The 12,813-nt window shown below is 35.3% G+C and overlaps 1 protein-coding gene across 1 annotated transcript; it reads right to left on the reverse strand.

Moving 5' to 3' along the window:
* Positions 1-8,037: 8,037 nt before the first annotated feature.
* On the reverse strand, positions 8,038-11,516 carry LOC143635506 (hyperosmolality-gated Ca2+ permeable channel 1.2-like). Its single transcript, XM_077103327.1, has 11 exons — positions 11,060-11,516; positions 10,823-10,969; positions 10,596-10,731; positions 10,412-10,513; positions 10,201-10,320; positions 10,050-10,130; positions 9,621-9,961; positions 9,287-9,532; positions 8,887-9,211; positions 8,564-8,797; positions 8,038-8,486 (listed from the first exon to the last, which is right to left on the reverse strand). The coding sequence occupies exons 1-11, from the start codon at positions 11,371-11,373 to the stop codon at positions 8,256-8,258; spliced, it is 2,277 nt and encodes a 758-aa protein (XP_076959442.1). The 5' UTR covers positions 11,374-11,516; the 3' UTR covers positions 8,038-8,255.
* Between the last annotated feature and the right edge of the window lie 1,297 nt (positions 11,517-12,813).

Here is a 12,813-nt window from a genome sequence, read left to right on the forward strand (position 1 = left end):
GTGAACAATGTGGATATCATTTGAAAATGAGTAGTTCAGATAGAATCGAACTTTCGATCGATCCGGGTACTTGGGAGCCTATGGATGAAGACATGGTCTCTCTGGATCCCATTGAATTTCATTTGGAGGAGGAGCCTTATAAAAATCGGATCGACTCTTATCAAAGAAAGACAGGATTAACCGAGGCTGTTCAAACAGGCATAGGGCAACTAGACGGTATTAACGTAGCAATTGCGGTTATGGATTTTCAGTTTATGGGGGGTAGTATGGGATCCGTAGTTGGGGAGAAAATTACCCGCTTGATTGAATACGCTACTAAAGAATTTCTACCTCTTATTATAGTGTGTGCTTCTGGAGGGGCACGCATGCAAGAAGGAAGTTTGAGCTTGATGCAAATGGCTAAAATCTCTTCTGCTTTATATGATTATCAATCCAATAAAAAGTTATTCTATGTACCAATCCTTACATCTCCTACTACCGGTGGGGTGACAGCTAGTTTTGGTATGTTGGGGGATATCATTATTGCTGAACCCAATGCCTACATTGCCTTTGCGGGTAAAAGAGTAATTGAACAAACATTGAATAAAACAGTACCCGACGGTTCACAAGCGGCTGAGTATTTATTCCAGAAGGGCTTATTCGATTTAATCGTACCACGTAATCCTTTAAAAAGCGTTCTGAGTGAGTTATTTCAACTCCACACTTTCTTTCCTTTGAATCAAAATTAAAACATTCAGTTCAATTATTTTGAGCAAACAAGTAATTGTTTATCTAATTAGTTTATCGGAATCCAAGTAAAAAATTAGACGAATGGGGTTTTCTTTGTTGACATAAGATCTAATTGTATAAAGAATCAAAAGTCACATCAAATTGAAAATCCGTCCCCTTTTCTATATTCATTATTATTTATCAACAAGATAAAAGATGAAATTCTTATTTTCGTAAAGTAAAAAAAAAAAAAACTTCTTCTCGTCATATATAATTCAAATCTATTAAATATAGAATTTTTTATCTTTCTATATCTTACGATAATCCTATTTTGACTAAGAATCCCTACTGGATGTGATTCTAACAAACCCTTCAATATAATTCAATATAAATAGAATCTAACTAAGTGGAATCTAATTCATTTTTAATAAGCTTTTTGCTTAATAAATGAAATTCGAAGACAAGAGCAAAAAATGAAGAAAAAAATATCTCATCCATATCCTTTCAAATCCTTCATGTATAAAGATAAAAAACTACATTATATACTCACTTAGATAGATACTTATATCTATATAATAATAATAATTCTCAAATTATAATAAGTAAGATATCCTTATATATAATAAGATATATAATAAGATATCTTTATATTCTAAATTGATATTATAAATAATAAATATAAAATCTAAATAATAATAACAGGTACAAATAGTCAATCGAGGTACCCATTCTATGACAACTCTTAACTTTCCCTCTATTTTGGTCCCTTTAGTAGGCCTAGTATTTCCGACAATCACAATGGCTTCTTTATTTCTTCATGTTCAAAAAAACAAGATTGTTTAGAGCCGATGGCACAAAATCTCATCTATTTTTTTTACATTTGTATCATAACACAGATATCCTTTAGCAAAATATGGTATAAGCGGCTCCCGCCGAAAAATTCTTATGTCTCCAGAAAATGCTATATTTTAGCTATTTTCAAATAAACCCGAATCGGCGGATGGCTGAGCTGTAAAGCCGGTCTATCTATATGTATGTGGCTATCTTTAGTGAGTGATACGAAGGGTATGTTATTAGTTTAGATCTAACCAATTTAATGAATTACTCCTAAAGGTTCACATCAAACTAGTTCAAACTAGTGCTAGTTGATGCGAGTTACTTCGGAAACAAACAGACTAAAGTCAAATTCATTTGGGGTATTCTCTCAATTCCAAAAAAGCAACGGAATCAAGTATGAGTTGTCGATCAGAACATATATGGATAGAACCTATAAAGGGGGCTCGAAAAATAAGTAATTTATGCTGGGCTATTATCCTTTTTTTAGGTTCATTAGGATTCTTGTTGGTTGGAACCTCGAGTTATCTTGGTAGAAATTTGATATCTTTCTTTCCGTCTCAGCAAATCGTTTTTTTTCCACAAGGAATTGTGATGTCTTTCTATGTGATCGCGGGTCTTTTTATTAGCTCCTATTTGTGGTGCACAATTTCGTGGAATGTAGGTAGTGGTTATGATCGATTTGATATAAAAGACGGAATAGTGTGTATCTTTCGTTGGGGATTTCCTGGAAAAAATCGTCGGGTCTTCCTCCGATTTCTTATAAAAGATATTCAATCCGTCAGAATAGAAGTTAAAGAGGGTATTTATGCTCGGCGTGTCCTTTATATGGATATAATAAGAGGTCAGGGAGCCATTCCATTGACTCGTACTGATGAGAATTTTACTCCACGGGAAATGGAACAAAAAGCTGCGGAATTGGCCTATTTCTTGTGTGTACCAATTGAAGTATTTTAATTTGAAGTTATTTTACCGAGAAATGAATGCTTTCTCAGCAGAAGGGCAAAAATGCAAGAATCCTCTTTTTCTAGAACATAACTTAATTGATGTTTCTTCAGAACATTCATTCGAGTTAAAGCAGACTATATGGAACAAGTATAAAAAAAACTCTTTGGGGTATCTTTTATATGTATCGATATATACACAACTCAATTAAATAAAAAATGAATAAAAAATCGAAATATCTCATAATAAACCATTTCGAAATAAGGAAATATCCCCCCTTTTGACTTGCTTTTTACTTGTTGGAATTGAGACTTTATATTCAGATAGATAATATCTTGTCATTTTTTTGACGCTTCTTTTTGTGCTCCTTAATGACCAAAAAATTGGATCTCTTATAATGATAACTAGCCAATTTCTTTCTGTCGTTTTTTGCCACCCTTTTTTCATTTCACAAGATTCTTCAGAAAATTCCCTCAATTCTTCTATCCCTGACTACTCATAGTCAGTTAAATTTTTTAGAAATCTTAGCTATTTTTATCTAATGATAGAAAAGGAGTTCTTTCGTATCAAAATATTAAAAATATTTATATTCATTATTGAAATTGAATATTGAATTTTAGATTGAATTTTCGGGGCATTCATCGAAAGGAGATATGTGCTTCGAATTTTACTTTCGAATTTTACTATAGGGAAACAATACTTTTTTATTCTTTATTATTTATTCATTCGAATTTTTCGTCTATTTCTGTCTTTTTTTCTAGATTCAAGGCCTAAGAAATCACAAATCAAAAATAGTGAATAGATTCATAGGTTCGATAACTTGTAATAGAACTGATGCGTGAGAGAAATATTAGATTACATAGAGTCGACGAATGAGATGGGTTCATTAACAATTCACAGATGAAAAAATGGCAAAAAATAAAGCATTCACTCCTCTTTTATATCTTGCATCTATAGTATTTTTGCCCTGGTGGATTTCTCTCTTATTTCAAAAAAGTCTGGAATCGTGGGTTACTTATTGGTGGAATCCTAGTCAATCCGAAACTTTTTTGAATGATATTGAAGAAATTAGAAAAATTCATAGAATTAAAGGAACTCCTCTTCTTAGAAGAAATGATCAAGGAATACTCGGAGACACATCTACAAAACCTTCGTATAGGAATTCACAAAGAAACAATCCAATTAATCAAGATACACAATGAGGGTCGTATTCATACGATTTTGCACTTCTCGACAAATATAATATGTTTCATTATTCTAAGTGGTTATTCTATTTTGGGTAATAAAGAACTTGTTATTCTTAACTCTTGGGCTCAGGAATTCCTATATAACTTAAGTGACAATAAAAGCTTTTTCTCTTCTTTTATTAACCGATTTATGTATTGGATTTCATTCGCCCCATGGTTGGGAATTGATGATTGGCTTTGTCTACAAGGATTTTGGATTTGTTCATAATGATCAAATTATATCTGGCCTTGTTACAACTTTTCCAGTCATTCTAGATACAATTTTCAAATATTAGATTTTCCGTTATTTAAATCGCGTATCTCCGTCACTTGTAGTGATTTATCATTCAATGAATGACTAAAAAATAGTCTACTTAATCCAATTATAATGTTTCTTACTTTGCAGTTGTACATAAGCAAAACATTGAAAATTGCTTTATATTTCTACCCATCCCGGAGATTCATCCTATATTCCTATATATTAATCGAGTCAAATTATTCCAGTAAATAACAGAATCGTGGATAGGAAACTCCATTAGTGACCTACCCCAATTTATTGTAGAAATTTTCGGGATCAATGATTGGACCATGCAAACTAGAAATAATTTTTCTTGGATAAAGGAACAGATTACTCGATCTATTTCCGTATCGCTCATGATATATATAATAACTCGTACACCCATTTCAAATGCATATCCCATTTTTGCACAGCAGGGTTATGAAAATCCACGAGAAGCGACTGGATGTATTGTATGCGCCAATTGCCATTTAGCTAATAAACCGGTGGATATTGAGGTTCTGCAAGCGATACTTCCCGATACTGTATTTAAAGCAGTTGTTCGAATTCCTTATGATACGCAACTGAAACAAGTTCTTGCTAATGGTAAAAAAAGGGCTTTGAATGTAGGGGCTGTTCTTATTTTACCAGAGGGTTTTGAATTAGCCCCTCCCGATCGTATTTCCCCCGAGATAAAAGAAAAGATGGGTAATCTGTCTTTTCAGAGCTATCGCCCCAATCAAAAAAATATTCTTGTCATAGGCCCTGTTCCTTGTCAGAAATATAGTGAAATGACCTTGCCTATTCTTTCCCCAGACCCCGCTACTAAGAAAGACGTTCACTTCTTAAAATATCCTATCTACGTAGGTGGAAACAGGGGAAGGGGCCAGATTTATCCTGACGGGAGCAAAAGTAACAATACAGTTTATAATGCTACAGCATCAGGTATAGTAAGCAAAATCCTACGAAAAGAAAAGGGGGGATACGAAATAACCATAGCGGATGCATCGGATGGACGTCAAGTGGTTGATATTATCCCTCCGGGGCCAGAGCTTCTTGTTTCAGAAGGCGAATCTATCAAATTGGATCAACCGTTGACAAGTAATCCTAATGTGGGAGGATTTGGTCAGGGAGATGAAGAAATAGTACTGCAAGATCCATTACGTGTACAAGGCCTTTTGTTCTTCTTCGCATCTGTTATTTTGGCACAAATATTTTTGGTTCTTAAAAAGAAGCAGTTCGAAAAGGTTCAATTGTCCGAAATGAATTTCTAAACTCGCGCATTTATCGACGTCAAGTTTTTAAAAAGAACCAAATTCTTTTTAGTAATTATGATATAAAAAAAGAAATTATAAAAGCCCTTTTTATACTATTTTTCTACGAGATGCCGGTAATTCCTTGTACCATATTCCTAGCCATAGTATGTAGATTGTGAAGAAGACTGTTTGACTTGACCCCCTCTTTCTTTTTTTGTTTGTTTTTTTTTTTTTCAAAAAATCGGGGTGATATTATTATGTTGCTATTGTGAGATTGAAATGTCATAAAATGCATTTGATTCTAATACAATTTACTTTGGCTAGATCCTATCCAAAAGGAAACGCGAAATAGAACGGATAAATGAAAGGAACAAATATTTCTGGGAGGGGTTATTCGTCTTACTAGTCTTCGACACAAGAAAAGGATTTTTCACACCCTTTTCTTGTGTCGAAATAATAATGATTCTTTATCTTTATACTGTTCGTCAAACATTCCTAGTTTTTTTTTCGATTTTTTAGAGACGTATCAGAACGTTTTTTAGAGTTATTACGTATTTTTTTCTTATTATTATATTATCTTATCATAATAAATAATTACGTATACATAATTACGTATACTATAAATATAAAATACTATAAAAGTTGTGGACAAACAAAAGAGGAGGGAAAAATTGATTGAGTAAATAGAACTTATTCAATGAACTTATAAAAAAATCTTCTAATTATTAAGAACTCAACGGGACCTTCTCCCTCAAATCAGACAAACAAAGAAGGGAATCCGTTGAGTTCTTACGCTTTCATGTATACAACTCAATTCATCCTATTACTACAGGGATGAACCCAACCCGGAATATGAACCATAAAAGAAAACGCCTGCTAAACCGATCACAAGAATACCAGCTACAGTACCTATTATCCAAAGAGGAATTCTTCCAGTAGTATCGGCCATTTCCGCCACTTCCCTCCACATTTCATCAAGTGGTCATGCTAGAGACATAAACAGTCATGGATAATTATGAGATGAGATCCTTCCGAATGGGCTAAGAGAGAGAATACCTAAAATGATTAGTCTATTATTTTAGTTTTCTCTCGTTTTCTTAATTGAAGAAATAATTGGAAAATAAAACAGCAAGTACAAAAATGAGTAATAACCCCCAGTAGAGGCTGGCACGATTCAATTCAACATTTTGTTCGTTTGGGTTTGATTGTGTCGTAGCTCTATAATTCGGATTAGGTTTATCGTTGTATGAACTGCATTGCTGATATTGACCCTAAAAAAGAAACGGTAGGTACAGCTAGGCCGTGAACAGCCAACCATCGCACTGTAATTTTTTATTAATCTGATAAAAATCGGAGCCTACTTTCCTTTTCAGATAAAAGTAAAGTAATAATAATAAAAAGTAAAAGAGGTCACATATGTGTCTCATCCAAGGAGACAACGTTTCAAATTGTGACATGAGGTCAAGAAGCATGATACCACCAGCACCTGCACGTGCTCTGACTATCAATAGAAAACTGCGCATCGAGTTTTATGCATGCCCATTCGGTAACACCAGAGTCATGTTGCGCGCCATTACTTAAATCAGCCTTTGTATTTCATGATACGTAAATGGCGAGTCAGTTCTTCCACATCAGGCCACGTGTGGGATATGGTGTGCCAACTCTGCTACCGCATTCGCACAATAGACGGTAGACCAAACCCTGGTCATCGCAGGTCTCAACTGAGCTCCGGCGTGCTAACCCATTGCTCCGCTATGCCAACAATGGTTACTGTGGGGTCTCTTGCTGATCATCACGCTGGAAAAGCATCTTGACATGCTTTGGGGCGATCAACCATTTCACCATACCTTCAATTTCAGATGGCCCGCTGAGGTTACCTACCTATACACGAGGAAATTGCTAAAACGAGTGAGTTTCAGTCTCATGTCCAATGGCTTTATAAAGGTCGTGTGTACTCGGGGGAAGTCGCAAGCAATGGAAAAGTGGTGTTTTGCCTTGCTGACTTGTTCAGGAACGTTGAAGAGATAAAATTTGGGGAAAAGGATGGATGATGAAGGTATAACTCAAGGGTCGGTGGTCTGTTCAAGAAGTATCAAGATCAAGCAGCTTTGGGGATGCACCACCATGATTTTTGTTATAGGTGAGACCAATCTCACGCGCACTAGGTTTATCTCATTGTTAGCGGATGTTGATGTCAGAGTTACTTCATCGAATTGATAACAAGAATGGAAGAAGTTTGGGAAAAAATCCAGGACTTTTGGCTGGTGGGCAAGCTGAGGTTATCAGCTGATACACTTTCGTGCTTTGAGAAGCAATTGGATTTCCGTTACTTAGGCCGATTCATGTTGCTTGACAGCACCAATAACGTTTTGGCCATTGGCATGGTTACTAATGTTGGAAGTGAGACTAATGGGCCTTCCACCTCAAGTTCACCGGGATCTATGGGAAAGGCCAAGAGTTCAAAGAATTAACTGGTTCATTTACAATTTCATGATTGTTGCACTTTATCATTACTACAATATTTTCAGTTTGTTCACAAGATTTTATTAGTTTTCTCGCTTGAGTGCTTGACGATATGTATACTTAGAAAATCATTTGGCAGCGTATATCTGCCAAAAATGACTACTTGGTTTGATTGCTTTATAGACATATGACTCTACTTTGGCTGTTTTATAGACATATGATTACTTTTGTTCAAAGCTCCCTTGAATAATTGACTATTGTTGCCATCAATTTGAAAGTAAAATTTTTGTAATATTTTGACAACAATGATCATTAATTCTTTATATAGGTGGTTCCTAGTCTTATCAGTCAAACCGACCGACCCATTCTAGTTTAATAACAGAGTGCTATAAGGGAACAAAAGTCAATGTATTATCAAACTCGGTTTTTTAGTGATCTATTTACTACTTTATAAACTCTCTGCTTTATATATTTATAAGGCTGTTGTAGCCAAGTGAAATGTTGGAACAATTGATTACATATTTACACATGAATACATATCATCACTCATGGCTTATGCTTTTCTTCAAGGATCTCCTCACTCACCCTACTAGTCCCTGGCGTATTTCGACGGGACTGTCTTTTAGTGGGAATGATGACGGTCCCGTCATCATAGTGATCATCCGAACCCTCATCCTTGAACACAGGATGAATGTAAGCATTCTCAAGGTACCCTTTCAGGTTCACGCCCATGTTCGGTTCCCTTACTCGGTCAAGAGTGTCTTTATTCATCGCCTCCTGAAAACCATATAAAAAGAAAACGTCATATGACAATGTTAATTCTCGATAACAGTCAAACGGTCTTTCCTGCGTACCTGTAACGGATATCTGGTAAAAGCAGGTTCGAATCGACCTTTACAGTAGATATGAAACCCGATCGTCATAATTGGAAGTGCAAGGAGAACTGGGGTGGAAGCAACAGCATGTTTGGTACTCAACAAACCCATCAAAAGTACTTGTGAAATAATCAATGCGGTGATCACACGTCTATGGACATCGGGCCAGAATGCAGCCCGACTTTCGTACTTTGGGTTGTATACATTAATCACCTGCATACCAGCACAAACATCTTATCATAAGGCATTTATATATTATTAACAAAATGACATCATTTGTTGGGTACTTAATTTTACTTTACCTGATGGCGATAGACAACGAATGCTAGCCCGAAGAAAACCAAGATGAATGGAATTAATAGCGGTGTGACAACCGCGTAAACAAGGCCAATGAGAAAATAGAATTGTATTTGAGGTTCTCCTGTATTGAAGCCGATGGTTCCTGGGTTCATGGCCTTTTCTCTATCCCTTTCGGTTTTAACTAAGAAGATATTTTTCAAATGGTATATTATCAAACGTTTTAATCGCAAGATGTCTCCAGCAGTACCAGCCCACCCATCAACCATTATATATGTTATGAAGAACGTTGCTTTCATCGGGATCGCTATGCCGATTATTTCAGGAATCCTGTAATTAAAATAAAGAAAATCAAGTCATGCAAAATATATAAGGTCAAACTCAAAGAAGTGTAGGTGCACATACTTATTTGCTGGTTGATGTAGAAATGTATTGAGCTGTTCGAATGCAGCCCCTGCGATAATGCTACCGAGAAACACGTTAACGAATTTGAAAAGATAGTATCGGGAGGCACATCTCCTCTCGAGCCGTGATACACTCAGAAATCCTTCAAATTTTGACATCATCATTAAGATTTTTGGTAGCAGCTTGAGGAAGATCTTCAACACGATACCAGGTAGAAAACCTTGGATAAATGACTTGATCAGTTTTCTGCATCAAGGAAGGTTTCCAATATTCCATCAACATTTTAACAGTTGTGAGGTTAATCTGTTTGGTTTTAGGGATCGATCGATCTTACATGTTGATTATGGGCTTAAGGAAGGGCACAGCCTTCTCGATGCCTTCAATGTTTGCGAGTGATTGCACAAAAGCGATTGGGATCATGTAAAAGAAAGTGAGGAAAAAGAAGGCGACGCCCATAATAACCTTGCGAACCGTGAGTGAGACGTGAGGAATGGCTAGGTTTTTCCAGTATACGTCGCGTGGCTCAGGAGCCCATTCGGTCAACCACAAAGTCGGGTTTCTAGCTTGTTGCGTCTGAGCAGCAACAGCAGCCCCCCAACGGGTTTTGAAGCACACAAATGCTACTGGCAGGATGGATTTCGGGTTATTCAACACATTTTTTCGCTCTTCTGCTATCTGTATGCATGCAAACATCCATAAAATCATCTTTTGCAAGTGCGTGTCCGTATTTATGAATATGAACTCACCGAATATGGAAAATTACCTGGTTTGAAAGTTTCTCAATTTCAGTTTCATGGTACTCGATAGCATCGACTTTCTTACCCCAAAGTCCAAGAAATCCAGTCTGTGTTGATTAATAAAATTGTGTAAACCAACCAGGTGAATAAAACACAGAGGTATGTAAAAGAACACACCTTCATCATGGGTCGTTTAGACGGGTTTTTTGAGTACTTAATCTGGTAGTAGTCGAGCCAATTTTGCTTCTTTTGTTTCTTCTTAACGAGCTTAGCAAGCTTGTTAGCATTACAAACAACCTGCAATATCATATTCCATGCTTGTAACAAAACTAATAAATATGTATTATCTTGGGTATCAAGACATATACAAAAGTGTATGTATGTATACCTGATGAGTGAGATAATTATCGTGATGGTTGACTAGAAAGAAATCCTCAACAGTCTCGCTAACCGACTCATGATCATCGGGTGGGATGTTCTTCACAAGCACCTGAAAAACATTAAAATGTCAGAGAAAACAAAAGGTGAAATAATCATATGTACAAGAAGAATATATATATCAATTAAGTTACAGTAAACTGATCGGGGCGGTGTTTTTCTGATTGGAGAAAGTAAAACCGCATATTTGCAACTGTCTCGTACTCTTTCTTCAACATAAAGCATGTCCAGATCATAACCGCGTATGCCATTACTACATGTGCCCAAAACCTGCATAAGACATTAACTGGTCAAAATAAACAGTACATCAAAAGGACTATCTATATAATTAGCATCCATACATATATATATATATACATGCCTGGGAGACGCATGTGGAATATTTGATATAGAAAGCTTATCAACTTGGCTATACGTGCCTTCGGACTGCTCTAGCGTGTTGTTTGTCCAATTAACCGGTATCAGTATAGCCCATGTTAAAACAAATATGGGAAAGAATATTTTTAATCTGCATACAAAAGAGATAAAAAAAAAGATTAATAATAATATGTTTCCATCACAAATTTAAGCCATGTTTATGTAAGTAGGGTATACCCACCCGAGCAAGTATATTCTCAAATAGACAGCGGAATCCAAACCGGCGTGATCAATGAGTTCGGACTGTGACATTGATAGTGCATCGGGGACCCAGTTAAGGAAGCGTAAGTAGGATCGATAATCTAAATTGACAAACTTTGTTACGAACCCGGAGGAGGCTGTAGGGCTAGTTCTTAGACCCTTGATATACCATTTAGTGAAGTATACTCTATCGTTTATAGGTTGGATTCGAAGAAGAGCAAATGCTAGAAAGAAAAGGAGTGCAGTGATAATATTAATGGCTGCTGAAACACCGATATCCCCAATGGTAGCCATCTATCAATTAATCTTCCTGTTTGTTTGCTTAGAAGAAAGATATTTGGAGGTCCATGCAACCCAGAATGGCAATTGCATGGCATGAAGGTTAAAGGAAGCTGAGATCAGAAAGAAAACCATGTGAGAGAGGTTGCTTCAGACTTGAATGGAAGCTAAGAACATTCCTTCTTTCAGAAAGATATTTGGAGGTCCATACTTTACTTTCTACGCAAACAAAACAAAACATCATTCAGTTTAATAATGTTTATTCTTAGGATTCTTTTTTATATATTCACAATGGAAGAAGAAAGGAATGTGTTTTGTTTATGGTGATTGCATTTGCATGTTACATGCATATATCCTTTTACTTTTAAAAAGAATTGTAGATTAATCACGTGTACTAGTGGTTTAATCTGTCTTAATTGCTTGAGGAGCAATCACACTGTTAAACTTTTAACACTTTTAAATTTTATTTATTTTTTGTTATAAATAAGCAAAGTTAAATACTTTAGTGAGTAGAAATTGAAATTGTATACTCATGAAAAAATCTCACTAAAGATCAAACTCTCCATCCATATACATTTTTAATGTGTGTTTGTAAGTCTTCAATTTGGAATTTTAACATAACACTTTCATAACTTTTCTTTTACGTTCGTATACTATACCTAAACTAGTTAAAAAGGTTCAACAATTAAACCATCAAATAAATACATAATCAAGATTACATATAAATCAAGCTTGACTCATTTCAAACTTTATACGTAAACTTCAAGCTCGCCTCAGAATATTAAATTTTACATGTATGTATATGATTATGATAGATATTGGTTTTAAATATTTTACTAAATTCAACAATATTTGAATGTTAGTTGTTTCGCGAGTCCACTAACAAAAAGTGAAGCCTAATAGGCCTTATTTTAAGGTAAACCTCCTCTCAAGTCTCAATTCTGAGATAGAAACAGGGCCCATCACTTTCGGAAAGAAAATAAGTTGTTTTTTTTATGAGAATATTTAAAAACCATAAAACAAAGATCAGAGTGTGCCCGCAAAGGTATGTTTACTTGTACATCAAATAGTAAAATACGTTTTCTTGGTCTTAGCAATTATTGCTAAATGTTTTTAAATACCCAAGTAACAGTGATTTATACAGAATATTAGTTGGAAAATAATGGTCAGCAAGCATAATTGATGCCTACTGTGAGATTCTTAGCAGGTGACTGATGAAATATATTTAGACCATTACATGTACTAGACATAGTGCCAAATCTCCAAGTCGATCACGAATGTGATTCGATTTACTCTTTAAATGTTTTGAAATAGAAGTATATCAAGTAATGGTCTTTAAATGTTTTGAAATAGAAGTATATATAATGAACTTTATGCATAGCGTAGTTGTGTAACATATAATAACTTCTTATTTTTCTATGTACCAAACTTGAATCTGTTATTGTTTAATGTATT

The sequence above is a fragment of the Bidens hawaiensis genome, unplaced genomic scaffold (assembly GCF_021521415.1).
Source record: "Bidens hawaiensis isolate Kalapana, Puna unplaced genomic scaffold, B.hawaiensis_p1.1 tig00007515_1, whole genome shotgun sequence".
Classification (NCBI taxonomy): Eukaryota; Viridiplantae; Streptophyta; class Magnoliopsida; order Asterales; family Asteraceae; genus Bidens; species Bidens hawaiensis.